General features: G+C 45.3%; 1 protein-coding gene across 5 annotated transcripts in view; it reads right to left on the reverse strand.

Annotated features, from left to right (window-relative positions):
* The window catches only part of SPAG17 (sperm associated antigen 17), a 270,281-nt gene that overhangs the window by 47,338 nt on the left and 196,648 nt on the right, over nt 1–26,295 (reverse strand). For all 5 annotated transcript variants that reach the window (XM_039529265.1, XM_039529257.1, XM_039529239.1 and 2 more), the window contains 7 exons: nt 21,633–21,753; nt 19,929–20,227; nt 8,465–8,618; nt 7,448–7,671; nt 6,999–7,143; nt 5,541–5,695; nt 4,897–5,082 (listed from right to left, as the gene is read on the reverse strand). In XM_039529265.1, coding sequence (XP_039385199.1) covers nt 4,897–5,082; nt 5,541–5,695; nt 6,999–7,143; nt 7,448–7,671; nt 8,465–8,618; nt 19,929–20,227; nt 21,633–21,753 — 1,284 coding nt within the window. The remainder of the gene's footprint in view (nt 1–4,896; nt 5,083–5,540; nt 5,696–6,998; nt 7,144–7,447; nt 7,672–8,464; nt 8,619–19,928; nt 20,228–21,632; nt 21,754–26,295) is intronic.

Consider the following 26,295-nt stretch of genomic DNA (forward strand, 5'->3'; position numbering starts at 1 on the left):
GCAACAAACAACAGTTCAGGGCTCAGACCCTCAGGCAGGGGCTGAGCCAACAGTTCAGTAATTTAAGAAGCCCAGGCTCCTGGGCCTGAGTGTTGGGGCGAGGGGGTCAGGATGACAGTGTGATGGTTAGAGATGTAAAAGGGGATGGGTGCTAAGTGGCTATGTCAGAGGGTGTTAACTAACTATGTCAGAGGGGCAGTGCAGAATTTGTTTGTATTGATGTATAAAAAAAATCTCAGTGGGAGTGTCTTTAGCTGGCCTAGGGGATAATGGAAAGTCCTGCCATTAACTGAGCTAGTCCATTGCAACAGGCATACGTGTGTTAGTGTATCTTTAACCACTGAGCCAGGACATTAGGACTGTGCTTCATTGACAATAAACCTGACCAAATGCCTTGGAACCAAGTCTGTGCATTTATTGGGCCGTTCGATCGGAGCCTGCTGTACAGGCTATCGGGCCAGAGTCAGTACAGCATGCAGAAAGAACACACACACAGCCAACCATCTATCAACATGGAGTAAAGGAAGAACTGGGACTGGCAGGACAAAGAGACTGGGACCAAGAGCCAGTGAGGGTGGAGATTGGGGCAAGAAGTTGGGAAGTGGGTAAGCGGAGGGACATTGGATGATGAGTCCAGGGAAGGAGATAGTACTGGAAGACAGTGCGGGGAGGAAGGGAGAGATATATTGGCTGAGGCGGGAGGGATAGTTCAGTGGTTTGAGCATTGGCCTGCTAAACCCAGGGTTGTGAGTTCAATCCTTGAGGGGACCACTTAGGGATCTGGGGCAAAAATTGGTTCTGGTAGTGAAGGCAGGGGGCTGGACTCGATGACCTTTCAAGGTCCCTTCCAGTTCTAGGAGATTGGTAGGTCTACAATTATTACCTTAACTGTGACTGGCTGGATAAGGAGTTTGAGACTGGATGCGGGATGGGAGAGCTTGGAAGGGTGGAGGGGAGACTGGGATTCAGACAGCAAGTCCTGTGTGTGAAACTAGGACTGGAGGTGTAAGGAGACTGGGACTGGGCTGATAAGTCTGAAGAATGGTGACTGGAGCAGGTTAGGTAAGGAATACAGGACAGAGATAACAAATCAGGGGTGGCGAATAGATAGGTCATTGGAAAGGATGGAACAGGAGTCAAGCTTGGGGAGAATGAATCAGCAAAAGAATCAGTGTCCACTAGAGTAGACTCCCCTTGAGAGTTTGGAATGGAATTCTAGAGTTTCATCATTCCTCAGCAAACTACTGTGAAACCCACTGGCAAAGTCTGTGCCCCACCCCTTCCAATGTTGGCCCACATAGAGGATGATAACCTACTACTATCATCAGTTACTCCTTTGCTCAAGTAAGTAGCTAAGGTCTGTGTGTGGTGGATTTAAAAGTTCCATCCCTGCTGACTGTAGCTTATTAGTTTATTTTATCATCCATTTATCATTGTATCATGTGATGTCATGGTCAACTCATATATAATCAATGCTTGCAAAATAGATTTGAATTGTAGAATTATAGAAGTATAGGATTGATAAGTATTTAGGAGTGATGAGTGTGTATTAGGTATATAAGTAAAGTATGGCTGAAATACAAGGCCTACAGGCTGAGACCTGTAAGATTTTAGCTTAGCCATACTAAGCCATAGGTTTAAGAATGTTTGACAAAAGTGAGTGACTTTGGAATAACCCTATGCTCGTAGGGTCACAGGGTTACTGCATAAGATGTGCCAATAGGTGAGGTTACAGAAAAATGGATTGCAATAAACCTCAAATATATTGTCTGAGACCATCAGACACCTGACTGTAACATCTTTAAATGTCTGTCCTGACTGCAGGATACAAGTCATTCATAAATGCTAATGAGAATAAGAGGAACTATGAATAACCTATGAAAAACAGGGCACACCAATATTCATGGGGTGTGAAAGTACACATAAGGGAAAGAAGGCTGACTGACACCTTCATGCATATGCATAAGGTGTTAAGTGTGGCTAGAATTACAATACAAAAGAGGGTTTCCTGGTTGGGTAGAAGTGGGAAGAACCCACAAGAACCCCAGCAGGAACTACCCCTCTAGCGATTATCATCTATTGAGGGGTCCATCAGACCCAAGAATATCTTTGAGGATGTGATTACAAATACAGTTATAATTATTGCATCGGTTTTTGCAGGATATCTATATGTATGGGTAATTGTAACTTTACTTATTGCTTTAATAAAACTTATAGTACAGATAAGACTTTGTACTTCTTATTGTGTCTGTGGTCATTGTCCATGGACTTCGTGTGTTCATAGAGCCTCCATATTTGAGAAAAGCACCAGAGACCATTTCGCCCTGTTATGTTTAAAACTGTAGCAACTGGAGCCAAACCCATGGTAGTGTAATCACTAAATTCACTTTAAATAAAACAAAAGGCTACATGATGAACATGGGTATCAGTATGATGCAACAAAACAGAATTTCTGTTTTTTCAATTTGCTTTTTTAAAAACATAGGAAATCACACTAAAAAAACTACATAAAAATACATTATTAAGGTTGCAAAGTCAAGCACTCCAAAGTCAGGAAATGCCAGAATTAAGGTTGCATTGCAATCTTGATTTGCCCCTCACCCTCTTGTGCGTATACGTTATGACATGACCACACATTCTTTTTTCCACATGACCTCTGACTCATTCAGTGCACAGGAGAGGATAGACCTACTCTGGGGTGAATCAGGATTGTGCAAAATGAAGGAGGTTGTTGTCTGTGGAAACGCTACACATCATTTGTTGTAGAAATTTGAAGATATGTTGTGAATGACACAGGAGATTGCAGGAAGAGAGGGGAAGGTCTCATGGTTAAGGCAGCTGATGATGCTGTATTCTATTGAACTGTATTCTATATCTGCCTCTGCCTGTGTGATGCTGAAGTCACTTAAACCAAACTTGTCACAGGTGATCACTAATTGTGAGTTCCTCATTTTCTGGGTGCCCAATTTGAAGGTCTGTTCTGAAAAAGTGATGAGCATTCATGGCTGCAAGTAAAGTCAACCGAAGCTGTGTTTTGAACATGTAAAATGCTACATAATGCTAAATACTCTGAGAAATCAGGTCATAGGTGTCTTAGATTAGATACACAAAATTAGTGGAAACTTTTGACCTTAATCTTTCTGTACCTCAGTGTATCATCTGTAAAATGGAACTAATACCACCTCATCTCACAGGGATGTTGTGAAGTTAAATTAATTAATGTTTGTGAAGTATTAGCTACTACAATGATAAGTGCTATAGAAAAGCCCAAGATAGCTGCTCATTTAGTGAGCCACGGTCCAGCTTGTGCATTGAATGAACCAGGCATCCTGTGAAAAAAACAGTATGTGATCATGTAATTAAAGATTGTATCATAATGCATACACCCATGGGTGATTGTGATGGAGTGCACAAACCTTACACTGGAAAGGAAAGGAAAGAAAGGGCTACTCTTGAGCCAGGCAGCCCCACCCCACAGCACCTGCAAAGCCTGCACACGCTGGAGGAGGAGCTTAAAAAGGGAAGCAGAGTAGCTCAGTGGGAGGCAGACAGTGGAGGTGAGTTGACCTGCATTCTGAGCTCCTGGGAAGAAGCATCACAGGAGTTCTTGCTGTCTGAGGCTGACTACAGAGACCTGACCAAGTCTACAAAGAAGGGACCAGTGACTTTCTGAAGGTTGAGACTGTATCTTTGTGTTTAAGTTATTTACTTTACCCAGGGGGAAGAGAGGGGACTGGAAGGAAGTGATCCAGGGAGTAAGCCATATAGTCTCCCAAGGTGCAGGACTTAGCTTCCTACCATTGTGCACTGGATCACAGCCCAGTGGTGAGGGTGGGCCCATGCTCCCCTACCAATCCCAAAAGAGGGACAACTCTAGGTGGGGAACCTAGTTGTAGGGAGACCCTGAAAGTATGAAGGTCTGGACCACAAGACCCTGACCCAAGGGGAATCCCTTGCTGAGTTCTGAAGACTTCCCCATTATCAGACTCTTTATATACACTTGAAAGTGTGACTTGGCTGGAGGGCTGTGTCATGGAGACGACAGACCACCATGGGCAGAGCTGTAGTAAGAAAGTGGAACACCTGGGAGGTAGACGACCTGCCACATCCCCGCCTGAGCCCTAGACGGCACTGGCAGTGAGTGTTCCCCTTCACAAGGCTGAATTAAGGTAGTAAAGGAACCTGGGAAAATGAAAGCTGGTTGCAAACCTAACTATAAAGAAGTTATTGCAAGAAAGAGATTACATGCGGAAACACACCACCACTAAGCACAACACTGGAAGCACAATACCGAGTCAGAAAAAACACCTTCTGATTAGTAACCAATGTGACTTCCTATCCCCTAGATGCTGCTTCATGGACTCACATCCAAGTACTAACCTAGCTCAAACCCATCTAGCTTTTAAGATCAGAAAGGATCACAACTCAAAGCAGTGTGACTTCAGAGACTGAATCACACTTCTTACATCTGGTTTTGCTTTACAGAGTAGTTTAGCTTTAAATATTTTAGTGGGGTTTTGTAAGAAAATGCTCAGTATCCTTTCCCCTGTTCAGATCCCAACTCTTACAGCTACTTCCTTTGCTTAGAATAGTGCAACAACTCACATTAATCAATGTGACTTTACAGACATGATGCAGTTGCACACCAAGGGTCTCATTTTGTGTGACACTTCTTTTTTTGCCTCTAAAGGTGAGGGAGCTCCAAAAGTCACTTCCAGACTGAAGTCTACTCTATGCTGAGGTACCATATCCAGTACCCGGCTGCTGTGACATTTGGTTGGCTAAGCTGCCCACCCACAGTATTAATACTACAGGGCTACAAAGCTCTCCATTTACAAAGTAGATAAAACTACTTAACACAAAATACAAGTTCTGACTTCCTACTTTGTATTTTACCTTGAAAAGATTTCCTTCAGGATCCAGCATCTCACAGATAACATTGGAGGTGTGTTTCATAATGTATCTCCCTGCTTGTTTCTCCTCACGCTTGCAGAGAAGCTGAGTTTTATTGAAAATCTCATGGGAATAAACTGCTGAACAATCATCATCAATGAAAAGGCAGCCGGTACTGGAGGGTAACACCTGCCATAACAAGAGGAGAGGAGGTTCAGCTGCCAATGGTTGACTTCTGAGTTTAGAAGCAATTTGAAAATGAGCAATTGTTGAATTCAGGAAGAAAAATCCAATCCAGACCTTTAATATGTAATTATCATGTTTGGAGGGAGTGGAGAGGGAAACAGAGAAAGACAAAGCCCATGATGTAGGCTGATGTTAGTCTGTGCAATATTTTAAATATTAATATTTTTAATATGAGAGAAATTTTGAACTGGCTTCTGAAGTAAATGGGAATCCACAGAGTTGTGGAGTTTGAGTATAGGTGGAATGGCCACATTCTGCAAAGTTGGAATCTGGATAGGATGTGGAAAGGCCATAGAAAAGGGAGTTATGATAGCTAGGGTAAGAGGAGACAAAGACAGGGATGAGAAGTTCAGAACACAAACACATACATTACACTGTTATAATCTTAGACTAATGCTCACCTGATATGTTCCCTGTGGCTTTGCTATAATAGATGTCCCATCTCCAAAGATGGTACAACAGGTGCTGTCTTCACAGTTTGTTATAACCGTAGCAAAGTCAGGATTCTCCACTCGTATGCATTTTACTTTCCTTCTGATAGTTTGTGGAGATTCACCTAGTAATGAACACAGGTTAGCCACACCAAACAGGAGGACATGAACTGTGGGACAATCTATGTCTCAGTTTCTTTATCTCTAATAGGGCTGGTCCTTCAGCTCTTGCACAGGGCACCTTGATGAACTCTTCTCCATAAAAATTCCTTTCATTGAAGGCACCTGCTCTTACATTCTCAAAGCAATCTGTAGGCTTGGAATTCTCTTAGACTCTGCACTGTATTTGGACATCCAAGTAGCTACAATAGCAGAAAATCCTCACTATTATATATGGCTTGTCAAAAGATTATGTGTAGTAGACCTAGCCAAAATAATTCATGCATTTGTAACGTATAGGCTGTACTATTGAAATTCTTTATATCTGGGAAGGAAGCCCCATGCTGTGAGGAAATGCATCAGCCCACCTATTCAGCAACACAGCTCACAAGGAACCCATCATCCTGATATGCAATTCTCTAGACTGGTTCCCCTTTGAATACATAATCCAGTTTAAAGTCCTACATAGTCCTGTCTACCATTTCTCCCTTCATGACCAGAACCTCCCACCACATTCCACTAGAACAATGTCACTGTCAACCAACAGGGGTTGGCACCTGACCCTGAGAGACAGAACCTGCACAGCAACTGGACCAAAGGGACATACTGCCAGAAGGAATATGAATGACCATTAGCCTCACTGCATTCAGAGACAAATGTAAAACACACCTCTTTGCACCTAGGCTTTCTCACAATAGCACCGACTTCTCACAGATCCAGTAATTTAAAAATCAAACACCCTTAGTCTGCTTGTCGATGACAGGAAAGAAAGAGAAGGATTTTTTTTAAAGTACACCTCTACCCCGATATAACACGACCCGATATAACATGAATTTGAATATAACGCAGTAAAGCAGAGCTCCGGGGGCGGAGAGGGGCGGGGCTGCACACTCAGGCGAATCAAAGCAAGTTCGATATAATGCGGTTTCACCTATAACGTGGTAAGATTTTTTGGCTCCCGAGGAGTGTTATATCAGGGTAGAAGTGTAATGAGAAGTATGCAGCTACTACCACAGTGATGAGGGTCAAATAAGTGGATCAGATGGATGGAAGACCTGCTTGTTACCTCTCTTTTGCCACATTGAAGTCTATTATAACAACTCCTGAAGAAATAAAGTTCTCCAAAGAAGCCCATCCTAGACCAACTGAGATCAGATTTGTTGTGTAGGCTATACATATAAAACCTTGGTTGAAAAATCTATTGTTTATGTTGAAATATTACAGTTTTACAAGATACAGGAGTGGGAATTGCTCCCTTTTTGATTTTACCTATTTCTTCATTATCCTCAGATACAAAAGGTTCCTCATAATCTTGATAAAATGTGGTGATTCTAGTACCATCTGCATGATCCACTATCTTGGTATCATCCATTTTCTGAACCATTAGCACCTTGTCTTCTCGCATTATCATAACCTGGAAGGGTAAAAGAATACTAGTTTCCAATGGCTCTCAGATACCACTGTAACAGCAGTATCAATAATACATTAGATAGATAAGATAAGATACTGCACATTTGACAAAGCTAAACAACACAATTTTATATTGCTCAGTGGTTTGAAAGTTCAGAGTTTTTTCCAAATCTAATACCTGTGTATCTTTAATAGTATAATATTAGAGATCTAAGGAAACATATCCAATGAACAAATTCTGTAACAAATGCTATCAGCCAGAACTTTAAACTCAGTAGGATAGAACTATGATATTAGAATAGCAGTACCATTCCATTAACTGGGTCAGTTGCCTGATAAGTTAACAGTGGCTTCAGATCCATTCTGTTTGCTCCCTTAGTGCCCACTTGAATGCCTGATGGGATGGTTGTTATCCAGGTGCCTAATTGGTTGTCTACAGGTTGTAGCAGAGTAGGCAGGGGTTCCTGAACAGCAGATTCAGGCAACTCACATTTGGCTGCTGGTGCTGTGCTACCTTTGTGGCCACCCTTTCCTGTAAGAACAGAAACAAACACCTATTGGTCTAGGTCGGTGTAATATGTAGCACAGAGCGTCAAAAGATGTGTCAGTAAACTATAAACTTTCCTGGAATATCAAAACAGGACATTGCAAAATTAAAAAAATAAAAAATAAAAAAAATGAAAACCACATTGCTGTAATGTGTAAAGTGTGGCTGGAGGCCCAACTGAGATCAAGAAATCCTGAAATGTGGTCTCACTTGCCTTCTCTCTGTCTCTGCAGGATGAAATCAAAGTTGATTTGCTACAGGTTTTTACTGATGATGAGCTCAGTCACCAATTTCTGTTCATGAGATAAAGTTAATGTTATGATTATGGGTAATTATTTTGAGCTGTACTCTGAGGTCCTTACTCAGTTGTTACTCAGCCCTTACTTAGCCAAGCACCCGTTGACTTCAAGAGGAGCGTCCCTGAATAGGGACAGAGTAAAAGGTGAATAAGGTCTCAGGGATTTGATATTACCAAATGTCTGAGGATTTACTTTAATATACTTTGTATTGGGTCACTCTGGTATTGGTGAACTCATATATATATTTTCATATGTGTGTTTTCTTCCACATTAGAAGAAAAAGAAAGGGCTGGAGAGAAAGAGGAGACATTAATGCCTATAAAGGTGACAAACTTGAGAAGTATTGCAACACTAAAGTGCAGGTAAAATGGCACATTCTCAACACTGGCAGAACTTTCAGGCTGCAGAAAAACTTTTTCTGCTGGGTATGACCTTGCTAAGATGCAATAATTCCAGCTGATTAACACTGAAAATGCTACCTTTTTTAGTGCTGATGTCAGTAGAAGGCACCAGTTTTGGCAATGGTTGGCTCTGTAGGCTAGTCTCAACAATGGATGATCGTGTACTAACTGCAGGTGATGATGTTAGAACTGAATCGGGACTCTTGATCACCGTGCCATCAGGAAAAAGAACCTTGGGAGAAAACAAAGCAGTTTCTTTATGTTAAAATAATTTCAAATAACAAAAAGAACATAAAACAGAAAATGTTCAAATGAAAGTAGTAGATAGTGGAGGAGGAAGCCCTCAGAGTGAGTGCAGGAGATAAAGATCACTAATCAGAAAAAAGAGGGATCAATAATTGTAACTGCGCAAGCTTCTAATAAACAGTGATTCTATTTAATTACATGGTGATATTATAAACATAAAACATAATGACCATTCTATTTAAATCGTTGATATTTCCTGAGTTTTTTGTATGCCACTTTTTACAGATCTGCTAGCTCATTTGTCTCACTGTATTGGTCTTTGTTCTGGGATGGGTCATTTCCAGCACTGGAGTATCTAGCTTTTGCCATGATAGTGGCTCATAGAGGAAGAAAGTTACATACTCACAGTAAATGTGGTTTTTCTTAACAGGTTGTCCACATGTCCTCCACTCTTGGTACATGTTACAGGATGGTGGGCCTCTTTACAGGGAGATGGGCCCAGTCCACTTAACTTGCCTCCCCAGGTGGAGAGAATGAAGATTGTCATGTGACAGGCGGATCATGTGACTATATCAGGCCTCTGGAGTATAGATAAGAGGGGCTTCATGAAGGCAGTCAAGTCAGAGGAGACAGTCACAGGGCAGACAGAGGCCTGCCCAGGGATAGGAGGTCTTGGATCCCTTTCTGGGAGAAAGGAAGGACTTCAAGTAGCAAGCCCTGCAAGTTGCTGCTTGAGATGGAGCAGGGCAGGGTTGCCACCCATCTGGTTTGCACCCAGATAGTCTGGGTTTCAGCTTGTGTGTCTGGGTGCTGCTTAATAAGCCCTGGTGTCCATTTTTTTTGATCTGTGGAAAAAATGGCAACCCTAAGCAGAAGGAAGGAGGCAGAGCTGCAGAAGCTGCCTCCGGGGCCAAGCTGCTACACGTGGCCCTGTGCAGCCCACAGGTGGTGGACAAGGCAGCCTCGGCTGTACTGGTGAAGATCCTGCAAGCGATGGGAGCGGCGCCATGGGGAGAAGAGGTTGAGCAGGGGGCAGGGCCTCAGGGTCTGGTTACCAGTCTTTAGAAAGGTGGCAACCCTAGAGCAGGGAAAGACTCCAGGTGGAAAAGCCCTGGGAGTGGCTGTGTGATAAAGAGCAGGGGAAGATTCAAGGTGAGTAGAGGACAGAAGAGAATCAAGAGGCTGGGATTGAATAGGGTCCCCAAGAGTGGCACAAGATACCAGAGTTGAGTACATTAACTTTGTCTTGTGGTGACAGACATTATTTGGGACTCTGATAACAAAACTCCCTGGTCACCAAAGGGAGTTTTGTTTTCAATTTTCAACTTTCTGTGAATAAACCAGCCCTTTTGTGGGGTTATTGAGGAGGCCAAAAGGGGAAACAGGGGCAGTGGCAAGTGTAAGCACAGATTAGATCAGGGTAAGTGGTATGCTGGCAGTGCACACATGTTCCATGAGTAGGGTGACCATATTTATCAAAGTAAAATCAGGACACGGCATGGCTCTGGCCTGAGCAGCTTGGCATGACCGCTCACCTGAGAGCCCCTTCCCCCCCCATGGGGCTGTCCCGAGCCACTTGACATTGCTGCTTGCCTGAGCCCCATGCCACCCAGGACTGTGGCTGACCACCTGAGCCCAATAGCGCCCTGGACTGACTGCACAAGCCCCACCACCAGCACCTCGTGTCGCCACTGGCCTCCCCAAAAGTTCCTGACGGAGGTACAACCCACTTTTTGGGCAAAACTGGGCATTTGTTCCATTTGCTTTTGCCAACTGATCAGAGCAACTTGAAATTTGCAAAAGCAAACAGGACAAATGCCCAGTTTTGCCCAAACAAAATTAGGACGTCCGGGACAAGGCTTAAAAAAGGGGACTGTCCTGGCCAAAATGGGACATATGATCACCCTATCCATGAACTCAAGACTGGACTATTTTGGCCAGCAGTTTCTGTTGGGTTGTACTTGTGTCCTGAGTGGCCTTGTGCCCTATGCTGAAGGCAAAAAGAGCAGGGGAGCCCTGACTGCCACTCAGTTCCTTTGCCAACACAGAATCCAGGTGTTCTAGGGGCAGGTCACAAAATATCTATGGACAACACATTTCAAAGACTCATAGTTACTGTAAAGTAAGTAACTGTTTCTTCATCTTCAAGTGCTTGCCAATAAATAACCCACTCTTGGTGACTCACAAGCAATGACATGAATAATAAAAACATAAGAACAGCCATAGTGGGTCTGACCAAAGGTCCATCCAGCCCAGTATCCTGTCTACCAACAATGGCCAATGTTGGATGCCCCAGAGGGAGTGAACCTAACAGGTAACGAACAAGTGATCTCTCTCCTGCCATCCACAAACAGAGGCTAGGGTCACCATTCCTTACCCATCCTGGCTAATAGCCATTAATGGACTTAACCTCCATGAATTTATCTAGTTCTCTTTTAAACCCTGTTATAGTTCTAGCCTTCACAACCTCCTCAGGCAAGGCGTTCCACAAGTTGACTGTGCGCTGTGTGAAGAACAACTTCCTTTTATTTGTTTTAAACCTGCTGCCCATTAATTTCATTTGGTGGCCCCTAGTTCTTATATTATGGGAACAAGTAAATAACTTTTCTTTATTCACTTTCTCCGCACCACTCATGATTTTATATACCTCTATCATATCCCCCCTTAGTCTCCTCTCTTCCAAGCTGAAAAGTCCTAGCCTCTTTACTCTCTCCTCATATGGGACCCATTCCAAACCCCTAACCATTTTAGTTCCCCTTCTCTGAACCTTTTCTAATGCCAGTATATATTTTTTGAGATGAGGAGACCACATCTGTATTCAAGTATGTGGGTGTACCATGGATTTATATAAGGGCAATAAGATATTCTCTGTCTTATTCTCTATCCCTTTTTAAATGATTCCTAACATCCTGTTAGCTTTTTGACTGATGCTGCACACTGCCTGGACATCTTCAGAGAACTATCCACGATGACTCCAAGATCTTTTTCCTGACTCATTGTAGCTAATTAGCCTCCATCATATTGTATGTATAGTTGGGGTTATTTTTTCCAATGTGCATTACTTTACATTTATCCACATTAAATTTCATTTGCCATTTTGTTGCCCAATCACTTAGTTTTGTGAGATCTTTTTGAAGTTCTTCAGAGTCTGCTTTGGTCTTAACTATCTTGAGCAGTTTAGTATCATCTGCAAACTTTGCCACCTGTTTACCAGATCATTTATGAATAAGCTGAATAGGATTGGTCCTAGGACTGACCCTTGGGGAACACCACTAGTTACCCCTCTCCATTCTGAAATTTTACCATTTATTCCTACCCTTTGTTCCCTGTCTTTTAACCAGTTCTCAATCCATGAAAGATCTTCCCTCTTATACCATGGCAACTTAATTTATGTAAGAGGCTGATGTAAGGACGTGGGTGCTGAGAGTCCACTAAAACAAAGACTGCAGAACAACTCTGCCAAAAGAAGCATCAGATCTGGATACTCCACCAGGGAATGTATACAATGAACCCTAAGTATCTGCTTTGAATATCTCTAAGATTGGTATGTTTCTCAGGAAAGTGGCAGAAGCTGTCCGAGCCCTCGTGGAGTCATCTGAATCTGCACTAAGAGATCTAAGCTAGCTAGATGGTAACAAGTCTTAGTTCAGCCAGACATTCTTTGGGAAAGTCTCTGGGTTAAAATAGCTTGGCCCTATAAAATGAATGAAGTCTTAGGGAGACTCTAAATGGTTTGATCCTATGTAGATAGATTGATAATGCTGTAAGGAGATTGAAAGTGTGTAGCCTAGCCTCCTCTTGGTTAGATTGTTGTTTCAGGAAGAAAACTGGTAAATGGATCATTTGGTTCAAATGAAAGTTGATGATTACCTTAGGCAGGAATTTGGGATGGGACCTAAGAGTAACCTTATCTCTATGGAATATCGTACAAGGAAGGGCTTTTCCATTAGAGCTTGTATTTCCCCAGTTCTTCAAGCTGATGTAATTGCCACTAAAAATGCTTTTTTCATTGATAAGTGCTACAGGGAACAAGTTGCCATGGGCTCAGATAGAGGTCCCATTAAACCTGTTAGAATTACATTGAAGTTCCTGAGAGGAGAGTCTCTAACTATGGCAAACATTTATGTAAGGCCCATTAGAAATCCAGATACCATTTGATGGGGGAAAACTGTATCTCTGGATGGGAGGGTGCTAAGTTGATATGACTGCCAAGTACACTAGAACAGAGCTAATTGAGATTCCTGAGTTCTTTAAACAAAGCAAGTTCAGGATAGCCGGGATCTTGGAGTCAGTAGCTGATCAATACCACTGTTCAGCTCAAACATGGGCAGTGGATATAATAGACCCAAGGAGGCTAAGCCTCCCCAAACATGATGTGGTGCATCTCCCTCTGAGGGCACACTGCTGGCCTGTTGCCTTCGGAGTGCAGGCTCTGAGGCTCGCTCCTGTGTCTTGCTCTTCCCCCACAGCCTCGCCCACTCTGCTCCTCTTCCCATCCTCGCTCCGCTTCTACCCTGAAGCCAGCAGGGGCTTGGGCAGGCAGGCCAGTGGGCCGGGGGCTTGGGTGGGAGGGCCGGTGGCCTGGGGCGGCTCAGGCTGGCTGGGGGCCTGGGGCAGCTTGGGCTGGCCAGCGGCCTGTGGCTCAGACTGGCTTGGGCTGGGACTCGGGGTGGCAGTTTGGGGCTTGGGGCAGCTCAGGTGGGGCCCACTGGGGCTTCTCCAGGGCTCCTCTGGCTGTGGTGGGGGGCTTGAGACTCCTTTGGCCCTGTGGGCAGAAGAGATGGGGCAGGGGACTAGCCATCTCAAATGGGGGGTTCATGCATCGCCCATAAGCCCAAATCAGAAATCTCATCCACTTGGCAGCCTTTTTTGTTCTGGAATCTTTTCTACCTTGAATCAAAATATTCTACACACCAGCAGAACATGATTCCTGTATCTGTCAACCAACCGGTAACCAGACACATAGTGAAGGCGTAGTCTGGCAAGCTGTGTGCAGGAGGCCATGTGACCGAGCAGACTTAGATAACTTCTAATGGTGATGTACAGTTGCCCTGGCAGTTAATTCACAAGGTTGATCGTGGTATTGATCTGTCTGGAGCAGGTAAATGTCATTTGCTGACAAAAAGGAAGTTAGAGCTTGGTGGTTGGCAATTCTCATTTGGAGTGATGCAGTAGAATAAATCTGTCTCTCTAAAGAGTCCAATCTTTTAGGTTCTTTATCCTTCAGGGTAGACATAAACGTTCCTTGCCACAACCTCTTATTAGCAGCCATGGCACTGGCTGAGTAGAAACCAGAGATGGCGCTAGGCATAAGCAGACTAAGCAATTGCTTAGGGTCTCAAGCAGCTCAAGGGCCCCCCTATTAATTATTAGTATGTGATGTGTGTTTGTGGAAGCAGAGGGGCATGACAGGAATTAGAAAAGGCAGGACCTGCAGCTCAGTCAAGCCAGAGCCAGGAGGGGAGGAGGCAGATGTCTCCAGCCTGCTGCAGAACTCTGGAGCTGAATTGGCACTGTGCAGCGCCCTGCCCCCAGACGAGACTGACGCTGGAGAGGAGTTGCTGGGACTGCCATCTGCAGTGTACCCCAAAAAGACAGTGGACTCTTGGACTACAGAAACCCCATCCAGACTGTTGTAGGAAGTGGTTCAGGGAAACAAGACTTTAGTCTGATTTTGTTACCGGAGCACAGGTCACCCTGTTTCAGTAGGATCCCTGCTGACCCAGTGGCAGAACCATTTGCTACTGTTAGGGCCCTGGGCTGGGACCCAGTGGAGTAGGGTGGGCCCAAGTACCCCACCCCCTGCTGGCAAACCCACCCCTGGCGTAGCGGCCTATTTTCCCCAAAGGGCCAGAGCCACAGACTTGTTTGCTGGCTGCCTTAGCCAGGAGGCTAAGGTGAAAGCCTGCTCCCTGCTCTGTCTTGCCCTGCCCAGAGGGCCAGATTGTTTATCTGTTGGCTGCCTTAGCCAGGAGGCTTAGGTGAAAGGCTGCTCCATGCCCTGCCCAGAGCCCAGACTGTGATTGCCCTGGCCCAAGACTCTTGGGCTAGGGACCGCTTACTGCTCTGCATGCCAGAGGGCCAGAGCCATAGACTGTTAATCCACTGTTTGTTGCCTGATGCTGCGACACAGAGTGGCCTCCCTCCGAGTCTGAGCCTGAGGGACCACTACAGCAGTGTTTTACAAACGGTGGGACACGACCCACTACTGGGTTGTGGCATGTAAGGTGCTGGGTCACCTTGCTCTGCTTAGCAATGCCGACCGGGATATTAAAAGTCCAGTCGGCGGTGCTGCCCAGCTAAGGCAGGCTAGTGCCTACCTTTTCCGACACTGAGCTGTGCCCCGGAAGCGGCCAACAGCAGGTCTGGCTTCTAGGCAGGGAGGCCACAGGGCTCTGCGCGCTTCCCCCGCCCCGAGCACCGGCTCCACACTGCCGGCCAAATGGAACTGGGAGGGTGGAGGGCGGTGCCTGTGGGTGAGGATTGCGCGCCTCCACTTAGGAGCCAGACCTGTTGCTGGCTGCTTCCAGGGCGCATTGCGGTCCACGGTGCACCCCGGCTGTGCTGCTGATGGGGAGCCATGGGAGGTAAGTCTGCACCCCATCCCTGCGCCTCAATCCCTTGCTCCAGCCCTGAGCCCCCCCAAACCTGGAACCCCTTCCTGGACCCCAAACTCCACATCCCCAGACCCACCCCAGAGCCTGCACCCCCATCCCAGAGCCCTGACCCCCTTCCACACCCCAACGCCCTGCCATAGCCCTGAGTCCCCCCAAACCTGGAGCCCCTCCTGCACCCCAAACTCCTCATCCCCAGCCCTAGTCAAGAGCCCTGCCCCTCTTCCCGCAACCCAACCCCCTGCCCCAGCCCAGAGCCCCCTCCCACACCCTGAACCCCTCATTACCAGCCCCATCCCACAGCCCTCACCTCCACCCCCCAACCCTCTGCCCCAGCCCTAAGCCCCTCCCGCACCCCAAACCCTTCATCCCCAGCTCCGTTGGGTCATGGGCATCAACAATTTTCTTCAACTGGGTCCCCAGGAAAAAAGTTTGAAAACCACTGCCCTACAATGTGCCACAAAGTTAATGTGCCATTAATTAGGAAGGTAACCCTTTCTGAGTTTGTTGCCTAGAGGATGTCCACCAATTTGTGACTATTTTCCTGTACTAGTTCAGCTTGAGTATAAGAGCTGCAGTCATTCTCCTGAGCAATTTTTGGTAGGATATGAAATCATCTGGGACAGGAGAAGCTGAACTCAGGGCCACTGCATCATCCAGAGATGATGAGTTCGGGATTACTGGAGCCACAGGTGTTTCCTGGGGCATGAGCTGTTCCTCTGGCTAAGGGTCCTCCAAAGGAGGTGGCTCAGGAGGATGGATGTTATCCTGTGCTTGTGTCACAGGTTGCTCTGAGATCTGTGCGGAGATTTGGATCTGTGGGAATGAAAAGCACCCAGAGATCCCTACGGGGCCACTGAGACATAGGGTATGGCATAGGAAGCCAGTACACAGTGGGCCAGGATGAGCTGTCTTTACTACGAGAATGACTCTGCTCTTGGTACCAATGTTTACTCCACATGGGTGTCTTGATCTCTTTAGTCAAGGCAGGATTAGAGAGGAGCTGACGGACTCCAACCTGGAGTGTGATCTGTGATGTGCTGTTTGAATAATCAGTGGGCATCAGTCAGATGTACTATTGTGATGGGGCCACAGGATAACCCAGTGGGGCAAGGTTAATGTTAGTACCATAAGCAGAACCATGGTTGGCACTGCAAAGGCACCTTGAGAGGGTTTTGCAGCAGGGACTGGTACTGAGGATGGGTGTGCTACTGGTGCCAAAGAGCTATTTGATCCCCACCCTGAGCAACCCACTGATACTGAGAATGCTGATGCCAAACTTAATGATGCAGATAGTGCTGAGGGCAGAGGGTGCGTCGGTACCCGTCCAGTCAGCATAGGTACCATGGATGGTGCCTGCTTCTTCATTGGTACCAGAGATGAGGGCAATCTTTGTCCTGAAGCAGAAGAGGACAAAAGGTTTGAACTAGCCTGAGGCACTGGCCCTGCCCTGACATTCTGAGTTAATGGGGATGTCTGTACAGACAGACAAAGTAAGTCTGATGCTGCCATGTAAACTTGTAGGGTCAACAGCACCGACAGCAATGGAGCAGCAGTCGTGTCCATAGGTACTGAATTCAATGGCTGTCCCACAGATAGTTCCAGAGTTGACAGTACAGCACTGGGATCCTCCCACCTTGGTACCGGGGAGACATGGGTTGATGCCCTGGCTCTATCCTGGGTACCTGAGTTTTGCTGAGGCTGAGGCCCTGTTCTCAACGAAGAGGAGGATGAATCCTTCAGTCTTGGATGGCTCCAGTCTGTTTTATGAGTCCTCTTATGACGGATATGTGGAGATGATGAATGACCCCTTTCCTTTATCAAAGGGAGATCAGAGTTCTGGGCTCTGTCCAGAACTAGCGCAGAGGCAGAGGACATCTAAGGATGGTTGATCAAGCAATCTAAAAAAGGTCCAGGTGCGGAGACAGGCCTCATTGCCTGTGATGTTCCTTCAGGCTCACGTCTATAGTGATCTGCATTCTTTTCTTAAAAGAATGACAAATACTGCACTTTTCTTTAGTATGGCCTTCACCAAGGCACAATAAGCACCGTGTGTGAGTGTCACTATGAGAGATAGAAACCCCACATGACAGGCAATTTTTGAAGCCCAGGAAATACTGCATAGCCTACAATGCTGAGCAGAACAAACTACACTACACTAAACTACAGGTACTATATACAGTACGAAGGTCTCAGATACAAACTGCTGATGCAGTAGAAAAACTGTGAGGAGAAAACCTGCATGTGGAACTCAGACGCAGGTTGCAGATGGTAAGAAGGAACTGAGGAGGACTGGGGTGCTGCCAGCCTTATATAGTCTCAGGAGGGTGTGGCATTCTGTACCTCGTGGGAACATCCTTCCTACACCCCCATGTTCATCTTTATAAAATGATTGTGTGGTGTCCAAGGCAAAGTTTGTCATATTGGGTGTCTTCGGAAGGCTCATGATGCACTGAGCCTGGTTGTTATAGTAATTGTCTTTACAGCAATGTTATAGTAATGTTATAGGTTGTAATTTCATGTATATAGTTATGAGGCTGAAATTGTGTCCTCATGGCTTAAAACAAGCCCAGGCAATAACTCTCCAAGAGCAGAGGGGCAGTTCACACCTCATCAGGGCATGTATGGGACAAACCGAGCTCAGCCTCACAGGAACAAAGGACACTGGCCTAGGCAGCAACAAAAGGATCTGTTGGACTCTCGAGTGAGTCACCCCCCTTCCCTTGGTCAGTTTGGGAGAGCGATGATGTAATGTTCACCTGACTCTGAAGGGTGGGGGCAAAACCAAGAGGGAAGAGAACATGATAAAAGGGAGAGACGGTTGCTATACTCTCTCTCTCTGTTCCACCTACATCTACAGACATCACACCAAGCAACTGAAGTGCTGATCAAAGGGGAGAACCTGGCTGAAGAGCAACCAGTCAGCCTGTGGTGAGAAGCATCTAAGTTTATAAGGGCACTGAAAGTGTTAAGATCAGCTTAGAATGTGTTTTGCTTTTAGTTCATTTGACCAAATCTGACTCGTTATGTTCTGACTTATAATCATCCAAAATCTATCTTTGTAGTTAATAAATCTGTTTGTTTATTCTACCTGAAGCAGTGCGTTTGGTTTGAAGCATGTCAGAGACTCCCCTTGGGATAACAAGCCTCGTACACATCAATTTCTTTGTTAAATTGACAAACTCATATAAGCTTGCAGCACCCAGCGGGCATAACTGGACATTGCAAGACGGAGGTTCCTAGGGTTGTGTCTGGGACTGGAGATATTGGCTAGTGTCATTCGGTTGCACAGTCCAAGGAGCAGCTTACATGTCAGAGGCTGTGCCTGAACAGCCCAGGAGTGGGGGTTCTCACAGAAGTGCAGGCTGGCTCCCAGAGTCAAGGACTGGAGACCTAGCAGATCACCGGTCCGGATAACACAAGAGGGGAACATCACAGAGGGTCACAAGGAGGTGTATGGCATGAGCAGTGCTCTAACAGATACTGCTGCAGGAAAAAGATCTCTGTCTCTTGGTGTGCTAGGTGACAACATACTCAAGTGGAATACGCCTCTGTAACCACTCAAAGAAGAGATTATAGATAGGCAGAATATATTGAACTGTCTTAGGTACTTATATGGCTCTCATTACTGAAGTATCTGAACACCTCACCATCTTTAATGCATTATCCTCACAATGCTCCTGTGAGGAAGGGAAATACTATTATCCTCATTTTACAGATGGGAAATGGAGGTACAGGAAGACTAAGTGACTTGCCAAGGTCACACAGGAAGTCTGTGGTGGACTAGAGAATTCAACCCAGGTTCCCACCACCTAGGCTAGCCCTCAAGCCATTGGACAATCCAACATGGCATCTGGACAGGAAAGAAGCACTGTACTATTACAGAAGTATCAAAAGCAGTAGTATTGAAATGACATTGTAAAAAGAGTCTCTCTGGGGCACCTCTCTAGCTGGGCTGGGCTCCTCACCTTACCCAGTTTCCACCACTGCGATGGCCTAGTATAGGCCACAGCCTCTTAGTTCTGGTAGTGGCCTCACCCTTGTGGGCCTGCTCACTTTCCTTCTGGGTAAGAGAAAAGCAAAAGTCCAGGTCAACACAATCCAAGCCCCTTGAGGGGTCAATAAAAAGGCAAAAAAACCTTACCTCAGGGGTGCCTGAGTAGCAGTTTTGTTGGAGTCCTTATGGCTGGCTAGCTGAGTCAGTTGCTCCCTATCAGGCTTGCCCTGGGGTTTGCTGGACTCCTTGCAGAGCTGGGGGCAGTTCTGGCATGAGGGTTCCTCCTGCTATTTCAGGAGCCACTCTAGTCACCCCCTTCTCAGGGTTTCCTGCCTTGCATACTGCAGCTTCCTCCCTTCAAAGCCCTCAACCCTACCAAGCATGATTGGCAGGGCTGGCAGGGCTGGGCTATCTTAGCACACACCCTCCCAAGCCCCGTCTGTGTCAGTGTGGGATTTACACACCCCATCACAGACATCTAGCCTCAAACAACACAGGCTGGCCAACTCTGTGTTGTCATTCCGAAAGGACTATTCTTCTGGCTGTGGTCTTTCCGGGAATTATGTAAAAACATATCTTTTCCCAATGGTGCAGACTGCCTACAGGCAGAAACTGTAGGCCACGAGTACTTGGCCTGTCTAGAAAACCAAGTTGAACCCATTTCTAATCAAACTCTTTACTATACCTGGGTGGATCCATCAATCATGTACTTTACGACAGTTCCTTGGCTGGTAATGACTCTAGACACTTCCTGTTCTACTGGTTTCTTCACTGCTTTGTACAGATGGGAATGCTTCACCCTTTGGGGATAACTCTGCCTAACTAGGATTTCCAGAGTAGGTTGCTTGGCTTTTTCTGCCTTGGCCTCATCTTCCTTGGCCTCATCTGCCTTGGTTTCACTTTTGTTGGCTTCATCTGCCTTGGTTTCACTTTTGTTGGCTTCATCTGCCTTGGCTTCAGCTTCCTTAGACTCAGCTTTCAAATCTGAAATTAAAGTCTATATTAATTAACAGTACCAGAGTAGCTGTTGTCATCTAAGCAATTCTAAGGAGCCCATCATTGTTGTATCTTAGCATCAATACTGGTGAAAATTATTATTTAGTGAGTGCCATCACATTGGTTGATGCTTTACAAACATAAAAGTAGACAGTCTCTGCAAATAAATTCTTTGGGTCAATCTTAGACACAGACAGTAGAGCTCATTGTATACTGAGTGTGGTGGACAATTGTATAGACAGTCTGCACACCTATAGGAGATTAGTACTGCCAATTGAAACTCCTGTACCAAACATTGTTTGTTTTGACATCTAATATTGAGCCTCTCTACCCTCTGCACTGTATATAATGCTAAACTAATCTGACCTCACATACCTTGAACAGACAAATATTTTGACATGAGAGTGGGATGGAGGCCTGAAGGTAAAAGATGATTATTCTGGTAATTCAGGGTTATGTGACCAGTAATCTAGGTTCTCCCGCTTTGTTAGAGTTGCTGGGCAGGCCGGCTGAGGCAGTAGCAGATGCAGGCTGGAGCAGGAGCTAGATAGTGTGGAAACAGGCACAGGTAGTGCAGGAACAGAAGCAAGGGCCAGCTGGAGCAGGCACAAGGGCTGACTGGAGCAGCAGCAATGTGAAGAGCAGACTGGAGCAGGAGCAGGAGCAATGGTAGTCTGTTGAAACTACTGGGAATGGGAATGCGCCGGCCAAATAGGGACATTGAGCAGACTGGACAGACTGCTTTCCTTAGAAGCCTATAACCCTACCTTGGGATGACTTCAGTGGGTCCTTGCCTGTGGATTGGCTGAATCTTGGTAGAATGGTGTGGGGCCTATCACAAGACCTGCAGGCAATTGCCTCTGCTGACTCGTTATACTCTCTCTCGCTCAGGGATGACTCATAAAGTTTAGCCAGGCTCAGGCTCAGAGGTATCAAACTCTCCCATAATGATAAGCCTTTGTGCTGAGGCTCTATGAACCACCAATATCCATCTTCCAGCCATTTATATACACTACAAGTCATAATGAAGATGAAACTGCTCCAAATCTCAATCTTATGATTACTAACAACCGAAGTATCACTGCAGTCTACCATGTGCAGTTGAACAGTTGTGCAAATGTCCAAAAATTGTGGCAAGCTGAATCACTGCAGTAGCCTAATAGGCCAGGCACAGAAAGTGGGTCATGAACTGCCCTGAGCCTTGCTCAGCTACACAGAAAGAAATTCATACAGTTGTTTTCTATAACAATGTTTAGGGAATTGTTTTCAATATTAGATGTCAGAACTTTCCTGTAACTGTGTTTAAATCCATCTCTACATCAAAAAACAAATCTTTTGTGATTTTAACTTTATGCAGAATACTCCTGTCTCCATAGTGATTCATAAAACTAACCTATAGAATTTTGACCAAGGAAAGTCAATACCAGCCCGTTGGGGCAGGAGACATTCAAAGTCTGGAAAACAGGGACATCTGGCACCGCTTGTGTTTGAGGTGTTGATGGTTCTAGTTCTACCTAGAGAATAGAACAGATTAGTTTTATTACACATTTCAAAAAGCATTTTATAAAGTTTAGTTTTGTTATATGCTCTGGTAGAGCTAGTATCTAAAGGTCTGATTCTTCTACCTACCTTATTAATGTTGAGTTATAATTTAATCCATAATCAGTCCCACCATAGGTGCTGACTCTGTGCAGGCTCCAGGGCTCAAGCAGCCATGGAAAAAAAATAGGGGGATGCTCAGCACCGACCTGCTACAGTGGTTCTGCGGCCCTGGGGCTGGCTGCCAATCAGCTGTTTGGCAGTTCCCAGGGTGGCCAGCGGAGCCGAGAGTGGCTGGTGGGAAGTGCTTGGGGGAGGTGGAGAGGAGTGAGTGGCAGGCGGGGTGGGCATTGGGAGAGGGGGTGTGACGTTGCACTCCATATGATATTATGAAAATATGCTAATGGGTGTGAATTTAATGTAACTGGAATATGCAAAAGGTCTTTTGTAAGGTACCATTACAAAGCTTATAATCTACTCAGTGTGGTCATCCTATTCATATAAATGTATCATTCTTGTATCTGAAACTAAGAATATAAAATATAACTCTGAAGTCCTATTGTAGGTATGCAAAGTGTGGGCCATTAATGGTGGTTTAGAATCTTGATGGCTCCCATCAGCTCGGACAATTGACAGTAAATGGCTCTGTCTGGAGGCCAGGCCAGGAAGAACGAAGGCTTGGGGTCTCACAGGACATGTGACCATGTCACCTGGTACTGGAATCCATCTTAAACCTGGTGCTTTTCCAGTTAGAAGGAGGGGTGGGGACCCAGAGAGACAAAAGATTCCCACCTTATGCCAAAGCTATAAAAGGGGGTGGAACAGAAAAAAAGGGGCTGCTGTTGTGAGAAATCCTCTAGCTACCACCTGAGCTGGAACAAGGACTGTACAGGGGAAAGGATTGGACCCAGACTAGAAAGGAGTCTAGTCTGTGAAAGAAGCTTATTGGAACATCTCTAAGGGTGACATTTACCTGTATTCAGTTTCTTACATGTATTAGGCTTAAACTTGCGTGTTTTTGTTTTATTTTGCTTGGTAACTTACTTTGTTCTGTCTGTTATTACTTTGAACCAATTACATCCTACTTTTTATATTTAATAAAATCACTTTTTGCTTATTAATTAACCCAGAACAAGTAATTAATACCTGGGGGAGCAAACAGCAGTGCATATCTCTCTATCAGTGTTATAGAGGGCGAACAATTTATGAGTTTACCCTGCATAAGCTTTATATGGAGTGAAACGGATTTATTTGGGGTTTGGATCCCATTGGGGGAGCTGGGTGTCTGGGTGCTAGAGACAGGAGCACTTCTTAAACTTTTTTCAGTTAAGTTTGCAGCTTTGAGGTGCGTGGTTCAGACCCTAGGTCTGTGTTGGAGCAGACTGGCGTATCTGGCTCAGCAAGGCAGGGTTCTGAAGTCCCAAGCTGCCAGGGAAAATGGGCTCAGAGGTAGCCTCAGCACATCAGGTGGCAGTCCCAAGGGGGTCTCTGTGACCCAACCCGTCCCAGGGGGCATAGCAGGGGCAGGAAGAGGCAGAGCAAAGGCAGGGCCTTAGGGAAAGAGGTGGAGTGGGAGCAGGGCCTTGGGGTAGAGCGGGGTTGGAGCACCCCCCCAGGAAAAAAAATTCAGCATCTGTGAGTCCCACAAAAATTTAAGTTGGAGAAAGTTTGTTTCTTTTATCTATATTAAATTATTTTAAATGTATTGTTATACATAGAATCATAGAAGATTGGGGTTGGAAGAGACCTCAGGAGGTCATCTAGTCCAACGCCCTGCTCAAAGCAGGACCAACACCAACTACAACATCCCAGTCAGGGCTTTGTCAAGCTGGGCCATAAATCTCTAAGGATGGAGAGTCCACCACCTCTCTTGGTAACGCATTCCAGTGCTTCATCACCCTCCTAGTGAAATAGTTTTTCCTAATATCCAACCTAGACCTCCCCCACTGCAACTTGAGAGCATTGCTCCTTGTTCTGTCATCTGCCACTGAGAACAGCCGAGCTCCATCCTTTTCCCTCTTCAGGTAGTTGAAGGCTGCTATCAAATCCTCATTATTCTTCTCTTCTGCTGACTAAACAAGCCCAGTTCCCTGAGCTTCTCCTTGTAAGCCATGTGCCCCAGCCTCCTGATCATTTTTGTTGCCCTCTGTTGGACTGTCTCCAATTTTCCACATTCATTCTGTAGTGGGGGGGACCAAAATTGGACGCAGTACTCCAGATGTGGCCTCACCAGTGCTGAATGGAGGGGAATAATCACTTCCCTCTATCTGCTGGCAATGCTCCTACTAATGCAGCCCAATATGCTGTTGGCCTTCTTGGCAACAAGGGCACACTGCTGACTCACATCCAGCTTCTCATCCACTGTAATCCCCAGGTCCTTTTCTGCAGAACTGCTGCTTAGCCAGTTGCTCCCCAGCCTGTAGCCGTGCATGGGATTCTTCCATCCTAAGTGCAGGACTCTGCACCTGTCCTTGTTGAACCTCATCCGATTGAATCTGGCCCAATCCTCCAATTTGTCTAGGTCACTCTGGACCCTATCCCTCCATCATCCAGATCCTTAATAAAGATGCTGAACAAAACCGGCCCCAGGACTGACCCCTGGGCACTCGGCTTGATACTGGCTGCCCCACTAGACATTGAGCCATTGATCACTCCCCGTTGAGCCCGACAATACTGACTGAGGAAAAGTTATGGATAACTCTTTTCTTTTGATGGCTTATTCCACCAGTTTACACAAGGTGTCAGAGGTTGTCGGATTTCAGACCCACATAGAAACTGTGAGTAAAACAATAATATGAAGCAAAACATAGTGAAATGAATGGTAGAGTACCATCAACAATTCTAGCTGCAGCACTCCATATAGTAGCAGCAACACCAACAGCTGAAGGGATTGGTGGAGTGGCTATAGTAACAAGACCAACAGATGATCATGGTGTGTAGATCATGGAAGGGACAGGACAGATAACTCTGTAGTCCAAGAATGTGCTCCTTCTGTCAGAAGATGACCCTGAGGCCATTATGACACCCTTTCACCCCCTTATTCACCACTGTCATGTAATTAGGACATGTTTTGCACAAAGTATGCCTTGTGAACTATCATTCTAAAAGTCTTGATCTGCTAGACATTAATATCGCATTGGATTGTATGTGCTATCGTCATATGTGAAGTTATGAAGTTTGGCTATGTATGTGTTACTGAAACATGTTGTGACGTTGAAAACACCCACAAGCAGTCTTTCAGGTACAACAGTAAAAAGGCCAAACTATATTAATGGCTCATTGAAGAAATGCACACAAGCACAAGGATTACTCCAGGAACTGTGTACAATAGAAACCTCTTAGAGATAGCACTACACAATGGGAACTGTTTGACCCAGATCACTGCAAAAGAGCTTTCCAGCAAGTGGGAAGAAGATATAAAAGGGGGAAATGACATCATGATCGTTCTGAGGTACGACACACCTGGAAACACCTGAGGAACAAAGACTGAATTGAGGAAGTGATGGTCCCAGGCTAAAGAGATTTCTAGCCTGTGTATGAAAAAAAGCTTGTGCCTTAAGTATATGCCAGCCTGTTTATCATTCGGGGTGAGAATTTGCTACTTCATATCCTACCTATCTAATATGTTAACCTCAGTTTGCATTTTTGTTTATTTACTAGGTAATCGGCTTTGATCTGTTTGCTATCACTTATAATCACTTAAAATCTATCTTTCTGTAGTTAAACTTATTTTATGTTTTAATCCAAACCAGTGTGTGTTTGACTAAGGTATAAGAACATAAGAACATAAGAAAGAAAGGTCAGAACCAAAAGTCCATCGGTAGCCCAGCATCTGTCGCCGACCAGTGGTCAATCTGCCGTGCCCTGAGTAGTGCACCTAACAGGCAATGATCAAATGATCTCTCTCTCCTCTCCATCATCTCCATCCTCCTCATCTCACAGGCAGAGGACCTACACCATTCATTCCCATCCTGGCTAGCCATTTATTATGCCAGCCACCATCCATTTATTTATCATTCCCCTTTATTACATTGTTATAGTCCTAGCCTTCACAACCTCCTCAGGTAGGAGTTCCACAAGTGACTGTCTGTGAAGAAGAAGAAGAATTTGTTTTTTTTTTTAAAACTCCTATTAATTAATTTAATTTTTTGTGTTCTTCTTAGTTTATATTATGAGTAAATAACTTTTTTTCTTCTCTTTCTCAACATCACTCATGATTTTATTTTATATACCTATATCCCCTCCCCCTAGTCTTCTCTTTTCCAAACTGAAAGTCTAGCCTCTTTAATCTTTTCTCATATGGGACCTTCCTTCTCTAAACCTAATTTTTTTTGCTCTTTTTTTGAACCTTTTTCTAGTGCTAGAATTTATCTGGGGAAAATCTCAGCTTGGTTAGCACAAGTGTGCATGGTCCTCTCACATTGAGGGAGAGGCCCCACCCCACTCTGGGCAGCGTTTGTCCTCCCCACTTCTGTGTTTCTTTGGCCGTGTTTCCTGGGTAGGCCTCAGGGTAGGCC

The sequence above is a fragment of the Mauremys reevesii genome, linkage group 1 (genome assembly GCF_016161935.1).
Source record: "Mauremys reevesii isolate NIE-2019 linkage group 1, ASM1616193v1, whole genome shotgun sequence".
Taxonomy (NCBI): Eukaryota; Metazoa; Chordata; order Testudines; family Geoemydidae; genus Mauremys; species Mauremys reevesii.